The following is a 17,976-nucleotide window of genomic DNA, read 5'->3' on the forward strand; positions in this document are numbered from 1 at the left end:
TTTCTGGGTGTCTGTAGACTTGTAGGTGTTGGAATCCCTTCACCTGCTGCTTGTTTACTCCGGCTCTCCCGGAGTTTTGCTCTGAGCAGATTAAATCAGCACATGTGAGCTTATGTTCAGGGAACATCTTCCCACAGATTTATATTTGAGGTTAGTGAGAGCCAGAGCTACACAAACATATTGAGCAGCAAAAACAAATCAATGAAGTGAAAAGTGTGGAAAGCCACAAGGAGCTGCAGGCTGGAGGTGTTGATTATTGACCACAGGGGGGGATCGGCAACCTCCTCACTTAACCCAGAGTTAACATTAAACATGTTGTTTAAAAGTATGCTTTTTTTTTTTGCTTTTTTTTTTTTTACAGTAAGCCTGAGAAGGAATTGTTTCTCTTTTTTATCTCTGATGTAACTTCTTCTTCTCACCTCAACAGGAACGACTTCCTGAAAGAGGTGAAGATCCTGTCTCGCTTGAAGGACCCGAACATAATCAGGCTGCTGGGAGTGTGTGTGAGCAGTGATCCGCTCTGCATGGTCACCGAATACATGGAGTGTGGAGACTTGAACCAGTATTTGTCCCAACGAGTGCTTCTGGACAAAACTGGGCCTTCACACAATACGCCAACCATCAGGTAGGACATGCGAACAAATGTACACACATACTTAAAAACACACACAGACACAACCAAAGCAACAGTTTTTATTTTCTTCCATCTGTAATTTCCTCCCTCCAGTTACCCAGCGCTCATTTCCATGGCCAGCCAGATTGCGTCAGGAATGAAGTTCCTCTCCTCGCTTAACTTCGTGCACCGAGATCTGGCCACACGTAACTGTCTGGTTGGGGGTGAGAGGGGCGAGAGCGGAGAGGACCAAGGCGGAGAGCGTCACATCAAGATCGCCGACTTCGGCATGAGCAGGAACTTGTACGCTGGAGACTACTACAGGATCCAGGGCAGGGCTGTGCTGCCAATACGCTGGATGGCCTGGGAGTGCATACTCATGGTGAGAGCACAGGAATGTTGTCTATATATTGGATTAATTAACAAACGTGGAGAAGACTGTTCTTTTTATACAGTTTCTTAGACCACATGTGACTGCAGTGGTTCACAGTTTGACTTGCAGTTATGGGGCTTCAGTTTCCTAATGTTTCCTACATGCATCATACACATGCAGTCGTGTGGCAGCAAGTGAATCATATTAGATTCAGGAATTTTTGAGGCCTCTACATCATCAGTGTACATGGGGTTTTTTTCCCCTGAATTTATACAATCAAACACATGCAGTGCTACAGTGAGATACATTAAAACTTATATAGGGAAACTGATATTTAATTTATTTATCAGAGAGTTCAATAAAAATTCAAGAAATTCTAATTTTCTGTCTTTTTAGGGTTAAATTAACTTAATGATGATAACAGGCCGAGGCAATGAATGATCACAGAAATGACCACAGAAAGATAGCCGTACAGATGTGTGTGTAGGTCCATCGCCCTTACACACTAAAATTACTGGCCAACTGTGAAATGTCTCAAATATCCAGTCAGTAAATTTAAAAGTTTTAAAGTAAGTTTTAAAGAAATTTTAAAGAATAGATCCACAAGCTGAGCATAGATGATACAATGTGATTACTTTTACAGTAATGGAGTCTATGATAACAAAGGTGACTGTGTTGGTGTCTGATCACAGGGTAAGTTCACCACGGCGAGCGACGTGTGGGCGTTCGGAGTCACTCTGTGGGAGATGCTGAGCGTTTGTCAGGAGCAGCCGTATTCCACCCTCACGGATGAACAAGTCATCGACAATGCTGGCGAGTTCTTCAGAGACCAGGGCAGACAGGTACATCTCAAACGCAAACACACTAAAACGAACTGAAGCAGCATCTATCTAACTGTTTGTCCCATTCACCATCCCAGCTGGTGAAACCACCTCTTTAACATGTTTTTACTGTTTAGTGATCATATGCTGAAATATCACTTTTGAACTGAGAACTTAATCGTGATTTGAGCAGACCTGGAAAAAAAAAAAGCACAAACAAACTGCATCAAATGACCGATTTCATGTAAGGTTGCAAACACGGCCACCCTGCAGAGGAAGCTGCACGGGCTGGCTGGACTATGCAGGGGTGTCGAACTCCAGGCCTCGAGGGCCGGTGTCCTGCAGGTTTTAGATCTCACCCTGGATCAACACACCTGAATCAAGAGATCAGTTCATTACCAGGCCTCTGGAAAACTTCAGGACATGTTGAAGTAATTTAGTCATTTAAATCAGCTGTGTTGGATCAAGGAAACATCTAAAACCTGCAGGACACTGGCCCTCGAGGCCTGGAGTTCGACACCTGTGCCTTAGAGGTAGGAGCTCAGACATCTGGAGGGATCTCAGCGTAGATCTGCTCTGCATGTCAAAAGGAGCTACTTGATGTGGTTCAGGCATCTGGTTAAAAAGCCTCCTGGGCTCCTTCCTTTAGAGGTTTTTCACGAATGCCCAACTGGGAAGAGACCTCGGGGTAAACTTGAACCTGCTGGAGAGATTACATATCTTACCTGACCTGTGGATGCCTTCAGATCTCCCAGGAGGAACTGGAAAGTGAGGCTGGGGAGAAGGATGCCTGGAATACCCTGCTTAGGATACTGCCATCACAACCTGACTTTGGATAAGTGGATAAGATAATGAAAGAATTGATGGAAGATTTTAAATGAACAAAACATGCGTTTGCTGATGCTACAGCACTGGCTTTTACAGAACTGAAATTCAGCTTGGATCCTTTTATGTTCCAGTGATTTATTAAATAACGGTGGGATGTTTATTTGTTTATTTTTATTTGTTTCAGAAGTACCGAAAAAAGATTCAGTATCATAGTTGTATGAGAATATTCATCAGATATCCTGTTTGGTATTCACTCCCTTAACTCCCATAAAGACATGCTTTGATGAGCCTCTTCGCCCTCACTAACTTCTGTCACTGTGTTCTGAAACATGACAGAAACCACTCAGTTCAGAAAAGAGAAACAGGGGTTACCCAAGAGAGGGGATGGGTTAAATAGTGCTCACTTTGTGCTTTTGTTGGATTTTTTTTATAATATATAAAGTTTCCCCAGTAACCGTTCTGCCTCCGCCTGCACATTTAGAAAAATATAAAGATGTGAGTCTGCTGTGTGCTGATTTTTACACAGTTGTCCTATTATTTTTTTCAATATTTGATTAATCATACAAGATTTTATAATTTCCGTCTCTTTTCTTGAATTCCTCCACATATTTCCACTTTAGCTTATTTAATTTTTGTATAAAGTGATTTGAAAGTATAAACTCATCAGATATCTGGCGCCCCCTAGTGGTCGTTCATTGGGCCAAACCTTTTCCTTGAGTTTAAAAGGGTAAAACTGCATGCACTGGTGAAGTTAGACTACACTTTTATGATTCACATAATTCCTAATCAAGTTTAAAAAAAATCCACAGGCTAAAAATATAAATTGCACTCCAGATTAAATCAAAATAAGAGAAAACTCATAACTTTTGCATATGTTTAAAACAGCGGATTTTTGTCACGTGTGGAAACGATATACTATATAACAAAGCAATGCCTCTGATCTCTAATCTCTTCCTGCACCTTTCTCCCTCTCCCTCTCTCCCACAGGTGTATCTGAGCAGGCCGGCTGTGTGTCCTCAGGGTCTCTACGAGCTCATGTTGAGCTGCTGGAACAGAGACTGCAAGGTCCGCCCATCTTTCGCTTACATCCACTCCTTTCTTACGGAGGACGCCATGAACATGGTGTAAAGTAAAGCAGAGGAGCAGAATAAGAAGAAAAGGCTTGTGCGTTCATGCATACTTCCCACAGTGGGAAGACGTGGTGGTGGCTACACATACGGGGCAGACGAAAAGGGAGACCGGGTTGCTCGCTTTTATATTTTGTACTTTTTGGGTGGATGGGGCTGAGAGACCGCTGGTTCGGTTTTAATTCCACATCAGACCCCAAAGACAAAGCTAACTTCCTCTTAACATAGTTTAAGCTACATTTCTCGAGGGTGGTGGTGGTGGTACTGGTGGTGGGTGCGGTCTGCATAGGATCTAATTTCTTCATGGAGGGTTTCTGTGACTGGTGATTATGTGCTGTAGAGTTAAGGAGCTCAGTTACAGGAAACACTCTGTAAACGTAGGAAATCAGGAGCAGTTATGAAGTTTAATTGGGTTTTTTTTTCAGCATCTCCACACAGGATGACAGGTGTGGGTCACATGACCCGCAAAGTTTTAAGAGAATGCCTCATGTCTAGAGAAGAAACACACACACACACAGACAGGTATTGTGTCAGTACTTATAGTATGTATAAATTACTGCACACAGACATGGCTGAGCTAGAACCTCAGCGATGGATTTCATTTTTATCTCAGCTCCTTATCCGTACGTAGCGACCCACGTCCAGAGTTGTCAGTTTTAGTGGACTAATGTGAAATGATGTGGACCAGACAACAGCAGCCCTATTTCTGCAATGTGATCAAGTCAACACCAACGTCGTAGTCAAAAACCCCAAAAAGAAATATTTGAACTTCATCTTTGAGCCACAGTTTAAAAAGAAAAAACAAAACAGGTTGTATGAACTTCTCAAACCTGAGAAAAAGGTGCAGAAGAGGAGACTCTGCTACACCTTTGCTGCTCCCACAAACTGGAACAGCTTTTCCAAGCAGATGTAACACCAGCCAGGCGGTGGACGGGACTTCAGATGCGCCTGCTCGGGTGTTGGCTGTGACTCATCAAAAAGGAAAAACTTTTTTTTAAATTCCAAAAACCAGCTGCACTTTAAACCCTTCACGAATCCCCGGCTGTGATGAAACTCGTCTCTGTGATGATTCCTCTTTGATGTGGATTCTAATGCTTTTTTTTTTTTTTTCCCCAAAGTGAGATCGAAGCGAATCACAGAAGCAGGTCAAACATGCTTTTTTTAAAATCCTCTCCAACACAGCGTCGCCAAACCATTAGATGTAAAATATTTTATTTTTTAAATGGAATGGCATCCTCAGTTACTTTAATTTTAAATGTGTGACAACCTTCTGTTCACTTTTTTTTTAATGCGCTGACATGTTTAGTCGTCCAGTAATCTGTTTCCATTCATCCAAATGTATCACTGTAATCGTTGTTCAGAAGGATATTATGTGTCGTATCCGATATTAAGCAGGTCATTCCATGGAAAGTAATCAGTGCCTCCCACCTGAGCCCATCAGAACCAGCAGATATTTTTGTACAAAAAAATGTGGCATGCATGCTTATACTGTAAATACTTCATACTATGAATATTTTCCAAATAATAGGAACTCAAAGTACATAGGCGAGGGTTCAGATGTTACACTTTTTAATTTAAATTATCGTTTTAGCATTTTCGAGACGTGGAAATGTTAAAAGTGCAGGGAATAGTTACAAAACGCTGTCAAACCTGAAAAAAGTTGATTCCAACTGTCAAAATCTGAGGTAAAAAACTTGGATCGAGTAAAAGGAACATGTTGTCCTGCGCCAAAACAAAACTGCCACAAGCTGAGCAGACAATGAAGCAACAGCAAAGAAAAAAGGAAAACTTTCATCTGTTATAACCACATACTTATACGAGCCTTCAAACATTACCCAGAATGCACTTTTTTTTCCTCCTGTGAGCAAATCAGATTCAGGCATCCAGGCTGCTTGTTATTATTTCTGTTTCTCTATAGCATACAGATTATATGAGTGTAGTTTTGCTTTGGAGCTATGATTGATCCAGCGCCCCTATAGTCCACTTGACTGAGCAGGCAACTCATGTACCAAAGACTCGAGTCCTCACCAGTGTCAAATCCAACCTGCGTTTCATTCTACCTTCACTCACTCACACGTTCTTATTTAATAAATACAAAAAGTTAAACTAAATTAAAAATAAAAACATTTATCTTCTACCACTTGTTCATTTGAGGTCCTGGACGGACTGCCAGTCTGTTGCAGGGCTAACAGAGAGACAACCATTCGTGCTCAAATTCGCACCTATTGTCAATTCAGGCTTACCCAAACCCACGCTCGTCTTTGAATTGCGGGACAAAACCAGAGAGGGGAGAGAACATGCAAACTCTGCACAAGGTTCATCTTAAAATTGGTTATAGAAAAAATGTGCTAAGTAAATACAAGGTATTGGCTCCAGGTTGTGATGGTGGGGATTTATTAATAACAATTTAATATTTACATTACAACTAAAATATGTTTTTCACCCATTTCATCTCAAAAAATTTAGAAAAAAAGAACAAATAAAATAAGCACCGAGTTTTAACCAACTCTTAAAATATTTATGGTATGACTGTAATATTTTGCATGCCTTTGTTAAATAGAATTATTGTACCAAAAATATATTGATTCAGAGGGGTCAGGTGGAAACTTTTTATATATATATAGCTATATAGATTTGGCTGACTTTATATTGAATGACCCAGTCTGACTGCGGTAGAGTCAGTGCATCTACCTAACTGACAGAGCAGCACTGTAAATCAGTCCTGATCAACATCATGAAGTAACAAATTCACCGGTGGTGAATGGTTGTGCCATACGAGTCCTTTTTGATACACTGTAGTTTAACTAAACCCATATTTTTTTATATATACTATACGTACTTAGGCTCTCCTTGTTGTCTGATCTTTGTCCCGTTCTGTCTGAAGCTGAAAAATCACAGTATGTACATATTTTAAGGACAGAATTACAATTTCATTTAATATATAAACTCTGTCCCAACTGGGGGTCTTCTGTGTTTGTGTAGAACGCTTGCTACGTTGATGCTATTGTAATTCACTGTGTTGTCTATTTTTGTAGATGTTTTAATAAAGTTAATCTTTTCAAAATCAGTGTGTGCTTGTTATTGTTTACATCTGTCAAAAAAAAAATCAAAAGTTTCATCGATTGAAATATATTTTATTATAAGTCTAACATAGATGATGTTTAATATTTGATACAAGCAGCCAACTTTCCCACTATATCAACAAAGGCTGAAAATGCAACATTAAAAAAAAAAAAAAAGAAGAAGAAAGTATTAGTCACTACAAAGCACCAAAGAAGACAGGCGGATTCTGGCTTTTGTCCTCAAAAGTGACAAACTGGGTTAAGACCAGTTTGATATGAGGAACTGTTCCCTGATGAGTTTAACTAGTCTTAAACTGATGCCTGAGGAGTTTAACCAGGCACTTGGTTGCAAAATGCGGAGTGATTCTAAAAAAAGACTAGGAACAAAAATTGCACTACTTTAACGCAGGAAAAAGACAAGACAAGGCGACTAAACTCAAGGCAGCATGCATAACAAAGCAGTAGGCTGAGCTACTTCGTGATGGTCCTTCTTTACTTATGACAGCTGTATAAAAAGGCAGTTACAGTGAAGAAGAAAACAAAAGGTTCAACATACTTTCATTGGCTTTAACAGGAAACCTAACCAAACCATAACTTGTTCCAACCACCCACTTCCTCCCTCCTCCTTTCAAGACACAAAGAAACTCCTCCCACTTGCAGTTCCAGCCGATAACATTGTTGCCAACAATGTAATCCATTACTACAAAGACACTCACGTATGTCTTTTTGCAATGAACTAGTAGACAAAGAAGAGACATTCGGTCTTTTGTGATTAGTACATAAAAATAAAAAAATTTCAACACACAAAACTCTGAGGTGATTTGATAAACGCTCTCAGCAAGATTTCAGTCAGCCAACTAGTAGTCTAAATGTAGAATGTACATTGCGCTAAAGTTTTTTTGTTTTTTTTAGGGTCTGACTTTGTCAGAACCTCCTTCTCTCGTGCTCAGAGCCTCCAGGTGAATGATCAGATTTAATAAAGGGGTGTGTAGCAGTGGCAGAAGTGTAGCAGCATACTCAGTTGGGCTCCCTGAAAGTGTATGTTTTGCATTATTTGATTAATTGAAAGGCACAGAAAGAAAATAGAATAAGGCTATAAGCTTTTCCTACATTTTTATATTAAAAAGTAAAAAAACAAACAAACAAACGTAATAGTTCATTGACCTAGTCCCTAAAGTGGGCTTCTACGTATTAGCTGAGGCTTTTGTCAGCCAAAGACAGAAGTTGTGCAGTCGCTGTATCACGTGAGGCTGGTTGCAATGTGACCTGCAGCATGAAGCACAGCAGCACAGCTCAGGGACATGAAAAGAAAACCACACAACAGGGGAAGAAAAACCTAGCCTTGTTTAGACTGGGGGAAGGACATGAGTGAAAAGCATGCATTCACACAGACAATGAGAAAGGTTTACAGTGTTTACAAGTCAGTACAGTCGTTACAGGTACGAGGAGATGTGGAGCTCTTTGTCTAAATATTGTAGACACCTCTCCTGATTACTCTTCTCAATGCGCCCGGGTGGTTTTCCCTGCAGCCTGCGAGGTCAAAAACACAAATACGAATGAAATAACACGTGTACTTGTTTTGAAGTCTGTTACAAAGCCTATTTGCTCTTCACGCAAACTGCACCTGGGAGATGTCGACTCCAGTGAGTTTCTCTACAGCATTCGGCAGCTTGGTCATGATGTCCAGCACTTCTCCAGCAAGTTTGGAGGCTCCTACATCTGCGCCACCGCTGGACACCATGGTAATCTTCTGTGTTGCTGACAGTGGCTTGCTGATTTCCTCTGCCATCTGCAGAATAAGAAAGATCAGAATTGGTACACTGAAGGAGCGTGATATGTTTGCACCTTCAAAGTGTGCCATCCGTGAGCTAAGAAGCATGCGAGTCAGCTAATTCTTCTGAAAACTGAGCAGAGAATCACAATTTCAAAGAAATCTCAAAGGTTTAAAGCAACAATGTATCAAGCTTTGGAATATAAAGGTATATAATTAATATACCTTTTATGAATAACAGTTGAGTTGTGATTACTGAAATTTGGTTAAAAAATATTTTAAAATCTTAAAAAGTCCTTGGAGTTGGAAAATGTAAAAAAAAAAGAAAAGGGGAAAAAAACTTTTGCAAATTTTTATGCAAAGAGAAGTAAAATGAAATCAACATTAAGGAGTAGCTCTGATGAAAATGGGTTGAAAGGCTAAAAAACAATATTCATGATATTTTCATCCATCAGAGTCAAACTGACCAATGGCAGTTTCTCCAGCAGCATGTCCACCATGGCTCCTTCTTTGTACTGCTTGAAGGCCTCTGCCTTCTTGTTCATCTGCTCGGCCTCAGCACGGCCCTTAGCCTCCACGGCAAAAGCCTCTGCCTCACCCTTTATCTGCATGACAACACACAGAGCAGATAAAAGTGACGATGGCAGTAGTCACATGAAGCAGGAGAGAAAAGAATGCCACATTATATGATGCAAAGTCACAGAAGGAAAGGTGACGAGAAAATTAACAGCAGGAAAAAACTGTGGCAGAAAACGGGCGGTTCTCACTCTGATGGACTCTGCCTCAGCCTCAGCTTCCATGATGAGCTGTGAACTACAGTAGAAAGGAAAAAAAAAAAGAGTTTTTTGTTGTTCAGTTCAAACTATACAGAAGCAATATTATGATTTAGTGCTCACCGCTGGGCCTCAGCCAACTTCTCCAGTCGGTATTTCTCAGCTTCTGCAGGTTTCTTAACCTTGGCCTCCAGCTCCTTCTCCTTGCGTGTGATCTCCTGTTCCTGCAGAGTAATCTGCTGCGTACGCTCCACCACTTGAATCTGCATCTTCTCTTCTTCGATGCGCTGCTTGGTCTTGGCCACCTGAAATGGAAATTCCAACAATCCTCAGCTTACCATCAATAAAACACAACATTTTGGACTTGGCCAGGCATTATGATGAGCGTACCTGAAGCTGATAGGCCATTTCTGACTCGGCCTTCTTGGCATTGACCTCAATGTCATAAGCTGCTTTCTTCAGCTCATAGTCTCGCTGGGCTTTCGCCATTTCAATCTCATTCTTGTACTGAGCAGACACCTTCTCCTGCATTGCGTGTGCCTCCTGAAAATGAAAAGTACAAGAGAGAAAGACAAATTTGGTACTGCTCATCAGCATTATCTTGTCAGTACATGTCATTGCCCCGTCTTTCTCCCCTCTCCCCAACTGGTCCTTGCAGATGGCCGCTCCCTGAGCTTAGTTCTATTGGAGGTTTCTTCCTGTTAAAAGGGAGTTTTTCCTTCCCACTGTCACCAAAGCGCTTGCTCATAGGGGGTCATATGATTGTTGGGGTTTTCTCTGTTTTCTTTGTATAATTGTAGGGTTTTCACTTTACAATATAAAGCGCCTTGAGGCAACTATTGTTGTGGCCCTATCTAGATAAAACTGAACTGAACAGGCAGAATGACATTGACGATTATTTACCTTAATGACAGCATCTCGTTTGTATTGAGCCTCTCCAATCCTGGCATCCTTCTGCACCTGAGCTGTTCTGGCTTTACCCAGCGAGTGGAGGTAGTCCTGTAGGAGAGACAGAAAGAAGGAGAGAAAGTGACAACCGACTACCAGAGAGCCTTATTCAGGCATTGAAAAGTAAAGTATTACATCAGACAAACGAGTAATGTCGTTACCACAGAAGCACTTAAGCCTTATTTATGTCTACTGGGATGGCTCCAGGCTGAGAGTCGGGTAAGTCAATATCAATCACTTAAGAGCATTACAGTAACAGAGGAAATCATCAAAGACTAAACGCTTTGAAAACCTACATATTTCTAATGAATTTATCACAAGTCCATCAGCTTTTGGCTTTTTGGGGGAGGCAATTTTTTGCATGAATTTGCTTATTTTTAGTGGTCTGTCACAGATCCCGCATATTATCACTCAACGATGCATCGTTTCCTGTTGTACCAAATATAATGCTCTGACAGAATATTCAAGATCTCATGGTAGATAAGCTGTCTGTTGACCCCAACACACGTTACAGATTTTCCACGCAAAGCTTGCTTTATTTCAGCTTGCCATATTTAAAACAAAATCCTATTTTTCCTATACATGCACATTCAATCACCCACTGAGGAACTGACAATGGCCAGCTGGAAAGGTTTAGCATATCTCCCATGCCCTTCCAGCGTATTTTGTAATGTTTTTACAGTCAGAGTCTTGTCACCAGTGTTGGAAGAAGAAGAATATAAACAGACATACCTGATCGTCATGAACATCTTTCAGCGTGTAGCTGACGACCCCAATCCCCATGTTGACCAGGTCAGAGGAAGCTACTTTAAAGACCTGCTCAGAAAACTTCTTACGATCCTGGTAGATCTCCTACACACACACATAAAGATTTGCACACATCAAGTTACATACTGTAAAAATAAAAAAAAAGAAGAAAAAAAAGGCATGCCCTGTGCTAGTACTGAGTAATAAACATAATTTTGTGCATAAAGGTTCTGCAAAATGCATTTTAGGGCCTCAATAAACCAACCTCTACAGTCAGGTGGGCAATGATGGCTCTCTGGTGTCCCTCTAGTGTCTCCAATGCAATCTGAGCAATCTCAGCCTCAGACTTTCCCATGAACATCTGACAGGCAGCTGCCAACATCTCCTTGTTCTGGCCCTGGATCTTCACCTGGGAAAAAAAAAAAACACAGGTTAATGTGAACTCATTAAGACACTGCTATGAATCCTCCATAATGCTTCCTGTGTGGCCCGAGCTACAGACAGACAGATGTTTATTTCACCATGAAGAAAATAGTTTATAACCATTATAACCTAAGACCCAGCAAATCATTCTTGTCTTTTGTGGAGTTCATGTGACATGTCAAGCATAAACTATGCAGTCCTACAAATTTATGAGTCCTACTGTACTGTGAAAAGGAAATCCTTTCTAGTGATGCCACAGACAACACGGCCTGTTCTACAGCTTCCATATTTTATAACAGTAGGTGAGGATGTGATACATGTTTTGCAGATATTGTTTTTCTATTGCTAAGGATGAAATTGTTTCTTCAATATGAGATTCTTCAGTTTAATTTACCAGGATTTCAAAAAAAGTACTGCAATTTCAACCATTTCAAAATTAAACTTTTAATCAGTGGGACTTAAAAATGTGTTTTCAACCCATGCTGATACTTCAGGAAGCAGAGGGCTGAGTGTGGCAGAGAGGATTTTACTCAGATTTGTAGAAGTGGAGTCAGACTTTTTGCTTTCAGAGCATGAGGCAGAGGAAGGAAAAATATTAGAGCAGGAAGTTGAGAGCTCAGGAGGAGGACATAGCAGCTTTTCTGGAGTCTGAACACACATGCGCGTACACAAACACACACACCTCTTATATCTTAGTGAGGACATCTGATTGACATAATGCTTTCCCTTGCTGCTTACTCTAACCAACAAAAATAAATGCCTAACTCATACCCCTAGCCTAAACCTAACCATAACCTAATTGTAACCCTGACACAAAAAACACATTTTCAGCCTCAAAAACTTCCTTCCAAACTTGTGGGGACGGGCATTTTGTCCCCATAAGTGACACACACACACACACACACACACACACACACACAATCAGCTAAAAGTTCTTAAACTAGTTACTCTGTTGATTTAAATAACTATTAATATACTGCTAAAAGTGAATTAAACTGTACCTCGCCTTGTACCTTACTTTATTAATTCTGTTTTAATCATAATGAGATTCACTTGAAACTGTGAGAGTTGATTTTAAAGGCAGTTTTGTGCCATGTGACATCTAATTATTCCCAATCTGTTGTAACTTCAAATTCTGAAAAAAGTTCTCAAAGCATACCTGCGCAATGCCGGTGACAGAGATAGGGACACCATGGCGGGTGTAGACTTTGTCACTCTTCACATTTAGAGTCAGGGTGTTGAGTGTGATCCTGATTAGACCAAAAACAAACAAAAAAAGACCAAAATGAAGGGTGGAACTGATGAGATTCAAAAACTGAGAGCAAGGGTAACAGTAACATTGGAGAAACTAAGATTGCTTCCCTGATAATGGCAAGCTTCCCTATTTGCGGTCTCTGTCTTTATTTCACACTATGATGAACTGCACAGCAATGTTGTAGCTATAAAAACTACACAAGGGAAATTAAAATGAAAATGGGAATTACCTCTGGATTTGTTGAATACACGGCAAGACAAACACTCTTCCTCCAGCAATCATTAGAGGTGGAGAACGGCCGCAGCCTGACAAAAGAGGGGAAACCAAACATTAACAAACCCATCCAATAAGAGTCACTCATTCAGGAACTGATTCAAGAGAGCACAGCTGAACTTGGAACCTTTCATGACAGTGCGACTCATGCAATTCATCCACAACAGCTTGCGCCATTGGAAAATTCCTAGCTTACTCTAAACTGTCAGCAAGTCTTGCCTTATCACAAGACACATGTGACACTTGTACACAACACTTCACTCTAACAATCCAATTCCAGGATTTCTCTGTCTTTTGTTTATTACACTGATCTTCTGAGCTGCAAGTTTCTAAACAACAATAAAGCTTGCAGATGCTATGGTGAGAATATTCTCATGTGTTGTTCACAGAAACAATCACAGAAACAATAATTAATCCATTACCAGACACCACCATCGCTTCATTGGGTCCACATGTGTAAAACATCTTGAATCCTAAATTTGAGACACACACAAAAAACTTGTGAGAAAAAAACCCAATGGACTTGATTTTCCCTGTAAAAATGTTTGAAGTAGAAAATCAATGTATGACATGTATAAAGAGACAGGTGGATGTATCCACCAGTACAAAACCCACTGTTCAACACACAAAATATAGATTAAATCATTTTTATTACAGCGTCTTATTGCTTATTTAAAGGCAATGAGGCCTATGCTGCCAACTATATTTTATTCATGTCGGTTTAAACCATTTAAACCTAATTAGGTTTCCATGTTTTCCAGGCGACCCTCGGGGCTCCTCCCACTCCCGACAGCCCTGATCTTCACACGCAACTCGGACTTTCAATGTAATAGCTGGAGCAACCAAAAAGCACATAAAGCACAAAAAAGTACCGATAATGGCAAACAAACACGGGTGTTAGATGTAAAATTAAAAACTTTAAAGAAAGCGACCTAACCTGCATATTAAAATTCGCTATCTCGCTATTTAAAGCCAGTGGATCGAGCCTGGGTCGATAACGTGGGGGTTTAAAAAAACTGTCCAGTGTTTACGCTACAGCACCGCGATTTAACACGTTAAAACGAGCACTCCGGTTAACTTACCGTTATCCGGACAGGTCAAAAGGAAACCTCCTTTTTTATATAAAAATAATAATAATAGTAAAATAAAGTCGGTTTTACTGTTGCGACGGTGAGAGCGTTGCTGCCCGTACACTGCAATCAGAAAAATGTCTGTTGAGTGGGAAGTGCTCTGCGACCACGCCCATCCTCACGCTGACAGTGACGTAAGTGTGTCTGTTGTCATCTGGCGGCGACAACTGCACCTTCACCATATCTATTTATCTATCTAGCAAATAATTTATGATATCATGATACAAGGTTATAATAGTTAATTTAAAGTAAAAACTAAAACTAGAAATAAAGAAACAACTTTTGAAAAATCTAAAAACACAGAATAAATATTCTTAGTTTTAGTATTTGTAATTTTGGTTAAAAACATTACAACTTGCCTGATGAGGCAATGATGAACATGTTTATTCAGACATTGGATGTCTATATGCAGTCACCCACCTTTAAAAAGTTGTTTTTTCACAGTAATACCTGTGATGATTTTCCTCAGTCTTGCCTCTGACATACACTACCGGTCAGTTTGGACACACCTTATCATTTAACAGTTTCTCTTTATTTTCAGGACTATTTACATTCTAGATTTTCACTGAAGGCATCAAAACTATGAATGAATACATATTGAATTATGTAGTAAACAAAAAGTGTGAGATAACTCAAAAGATGCTTTGCACACTCTTGGCATTCTCTCGATGAGTTTCATGAGGTTGTCACCTGAAATGGTTTTCCAACAGTCTTGAAGGAGTTCCTAGAGATGCTGAGCACTTTTCGGCCTTTTTGCCTTCACTTCATCCCAAACCATCTCGAATGGATTTATGTGGATTTTAGTGACTGTAGAGGCCAGACCATCTGGCGCAGCACTCCATCACTCTTCTTCTTGGTCAAATATGAATTGTGTCAGCTGTGTACCAACTTGATTTCTGCACAACATAACTGATGGTCCCAACCCCATTAAGAAGGCAAGAAATTCCACAAATGACAAGGCACACCTGTGAAGTGAAACCGTGTCATGTGACTACATCATGAAACTCACTGAGAGAAGACCAAGGGTTTTCAGCGCTGCCAACAAAGCAAAGGATGGCTACTTTGAGGAATTTAAAATCTAAAACATATTTAGAGTTATTTATCAAAATTTTCTTTGATATAATTCCATATATCTTGCTTCATATATTTGATGTCTTCAGCATGCATGTACAATGTAGAAAGTAGGAAAAAATAAAGAAAAAGCATTAAATGAGAAGGTGTATCCAAACTTTTGACTGGTAGTGTATGTTTTCCATATAATAATAATTAAAAAGACTGAAACCAAGACTGAGACTTATAAAAGCTAGACTAAAATTCAACATTTTCAAACAATTGTTTATAAAAAAAACAACAACAAAAAAACAACAACAGGAAAATCCTAAACTGACTGAAACTAAACTGAAATAGAAACAAAACATCAAAATGAAATTAAAAAAACAACAACATACAATTGAGAAAACCCAAAATTTTAATACTATGTCAAGGTATTAAATTAAGCTTTTTTTACATTGTGTTTTATTGTATTATTTATTTATTTCTATTTTCTATTCTATTTTTCTGTTTCTCTCTGTTATAGACTGGTAACCACTCCAAGGTGATCCCTATTTTCTCAAAGGGATAGGCCACACTACTCTGAAATAGTGGTTATAAAAAGGGATGAATGGCTCTTTTTTTCTTTTTTTACTTTGATGAGTTATTCTACGGTACGTTTCTACATGTTTTGCTTGGGAAATAGAAAATAGCTGCAAGGATTTACTGAAACGTGTAAAAATACATGGCAATAAAGTTTGCAGGGAAAACATTGTGTTTGTAAAATTTAACCCGTTTCAAGTCAAAATTTGGTATGATTACCTTATATTCTTCACAGCTTAAACTCTCTTATGCAAAGATCTTGTAATTTCTTTAAGTAGTCTTCAGGAATAGTTCTCCAGGCTTCAAAGCTCTTCTTTGGATGTTGGCTGTGGATGATCTCACACTGCTTCAGTATTGTTGAGGTCAGAGCTCTGGGGAGACACATCCATGACTAATATTATTAAATGGTTAATGTTTTTCTGTCTAGCTGTGTGTTTATTGCATTGGCAGCAAGTTCAGGATCATTGTTGTGCTAAAAAATTAAGCTGCTGCCAATGTGTCTGAGGTGTGTATTGCATGAGGGGTCAAAATCCAAAGGTACTTTTCTTTGTTCATAATTCGATCAATTTTGTCAGGATCTCCAAAACCACTGACTGCAGTGCAGCTCCAAACCATGACAGAGCCTCCACCATGTTTCACACTCTCTGTTGTGCCTCTTTCCTGACCTACTCTGCACACACTAACGAAAATTTGAACCAAAGTTTCAAATCTGGATTCAAATTCTAAAAGACCTCTTGCCCCTGATTTCCAGTTCTTGTGTAATTTGGCATTTTTACCTCATCCTTTTTTCTCCATTTCCCCTTCTTGACAGCCATCCTTCCACTGAGACCATTTCTGTGCAGACGTCAGCAAAGAGTAAGCGATTGGCTGAAGGTCTGGATCTCTCTGGTCCCATGTTAGGCTGCCAATATAATTCTCCCATTTCTTAAGAACATTATTTTAAAATATTGTTCATCTGTTCTGTATTGTTTTTAGGCCTACTACTTCTTTTTTTTTTTGCCATCCAATTGACCAGTTCTGTCACTTTTTCAAAGAACACACTGCACACCATGCCGAGATATGCCAAGATTTCAGCTATTAGCTTTTTGAGATTCGGGTTTTTGGTGTAAAAATATTATTTTATGCCCATAAAACTGTGTTGTCTTTGGCACATTTCATAGATTTGACCGAAGAAAAGTGAACAAATGATATGTTTTTGCAACAGGCTGCTAGTAACAAAATGCCTAAGGTTGTCTGTATGTGTCGACACAACACTGGTTCATTCCTTGAGTTAGTAGCCTTTTTGATTCTTCAATGATAGATAGGTTGATGGTTTAAAAAAAAGGGGGAAAAAAAGAAAAGAAGTGAGGGGTAGCTAAAGACTTTTTCACAGTACTGTACTTAATCTAGTCTATGTTTTTCACCATTTTGGCTGCTGTAACACATGATTTTTCTAACATTTTTTATTTTTTAAAAAGTATATTTTATCTTAAATTGATTAACAACATACCTGGACAGGTCAAAATTCACTCATTTGCAGCTAATAAAAAAATAATAACAGCAGAATCAAATTAATAATATTTTTCCATCATCCAATCATCTATACTACTTTTCCAAATAACTGATAACTGTAATGGAATAACTGTACACTGGTATGTGTTATGTACAGTATTCAGATATGAGAGTAACAATTTGCATAATAAAGCCACACTGATAGAAATTCTTTTATCCAAAGGTGGGGAACAAAATCGAAACTATTTTAAAGATGATAAAAATTAAAACAAGTTAATAGTCCAGCTACGTTTAGTGTTTCTCATTTGCTCAATTGCCAAATACACCTTAATTTTTGCAATATTGCAAGTGCATTTTTGTATACAATATAATATACAGAGAGCATCATGTGAGCAATAACCTGCAAAAACCCATAACTTGTTCATAATCTTTAGTTTGTCTCTTAAATGTAAATATTAACTACCGTTAATATTCCATGGCTATCAAAGTGGCAAATACTTTTGCCACTAATTATAAACATACAGTCTATGGTTTAAAAAGAAGATGAAGAATTCTTAGCCATGTAATCTGTGTAACAGGCAATACTGTGTATTCTGAATTTAGACTATTCCTACAAGAGCAGCTGGCATGTGCAAGCTGTTGCCCCTGTAAATGTTTATCTAAGCACATTTGCACTTGTTGATAAATTGTGTGTCGGTTAATCTCATTA

At 39.2% G+C, this 17,976-nt stretch overlaps 2 protein-coding genes across 5 annotated transcripts in view; one reads left to right on the plus strand and one right to left on the minus strand.

The window, feature by feature from the left end:
* ddr1 (discoidin domain receptor tyrosine kinase 1) overlaps nucleotides 1–6,826 on the plus strand; it is a 48,501-nt gene extending 41,675 nt beyond the window's left edge. For all 4 annotated transcript variants that reach the window (XM_006802832.3, XM_087848267.1, XM_035913041.2 and 1 more), the window contains 4 exons: nucleotides 428–625; nucleotides 728–995; nucleotides 1,679–1,828; nucleotides 3,623–6,826. In XM_006802832.3, the coding sequence (XP_006802895.1) occupies nucleotides 428–625; nucleotides 728–995; nucleotides 1,679–1,828; nucleotides 3,623–3,763 (757 nt within the window). In that variant the 3' untranslated portion in view covers nucleotides 3,764–6,826. The remainder of the gene's footprint in view (nucleotides 1–427; nucleotides 626–727; nucleotides 996–1,678; nucleotides 1,829–3,622) is intronic.
* A 1,397-nt stretch (nucleotides 6,827–8,223) lies between these two features.
* Nucleotides 8,224–14,256, minus strand: flot1b (flotillin 1b). The gene is made up of 13 exons (XM_087848268.1): nucleotides 14,097–14,256; nucleotides 13,437–13,487; nucleotides 12,971–13,046; nucleotides 12,646–12,736; nucleotides 11,329–11,472; nucleotides 11,049–11,168; nucleotides 10,272–10,367; nucleotides 9,759–9,911; nucleotides 9,492–9,673; nucleotides 9,363–9,408; nucleotides 9,063–9,200; nucleotides 8,449–8,613; nucleotides 8,224–8,354 (listed from the first exon to the last, which is right to left on the minus strand). The coding sequence occupies exons 2-13, from the start codon at nucleotides 13,477–13,479 to the stop codon at nucleotides 8,325–8,327; spliced, it is 1,284 nt and encodes a 427-aa protein (XP_087704394.1). The 5' UTR covers nucleotides 13,480–13,487; nucleotides 14,097–14,256; the 3' UTR covers nucleotides 8,224–8,324.
* Nucleotides 14,257–17,976: the final 3,720 nt, after the last annotated feature.

Source organism: Neolamprologus brichardi, chromosome 11, assembly GCF_056152115.1.
Source record: "Neolamprologus brichardi isolate AB-2024 chromosome 11, ASM5615211v1, whole genome shotgun sequence".
NCBI classification, from domain to species: Eukaryota; Metazoa; Chordata; class Actinopteri; order Cichliformes; family Cichlidae; genus Neolamprologus; species Neolamprologus brichardi.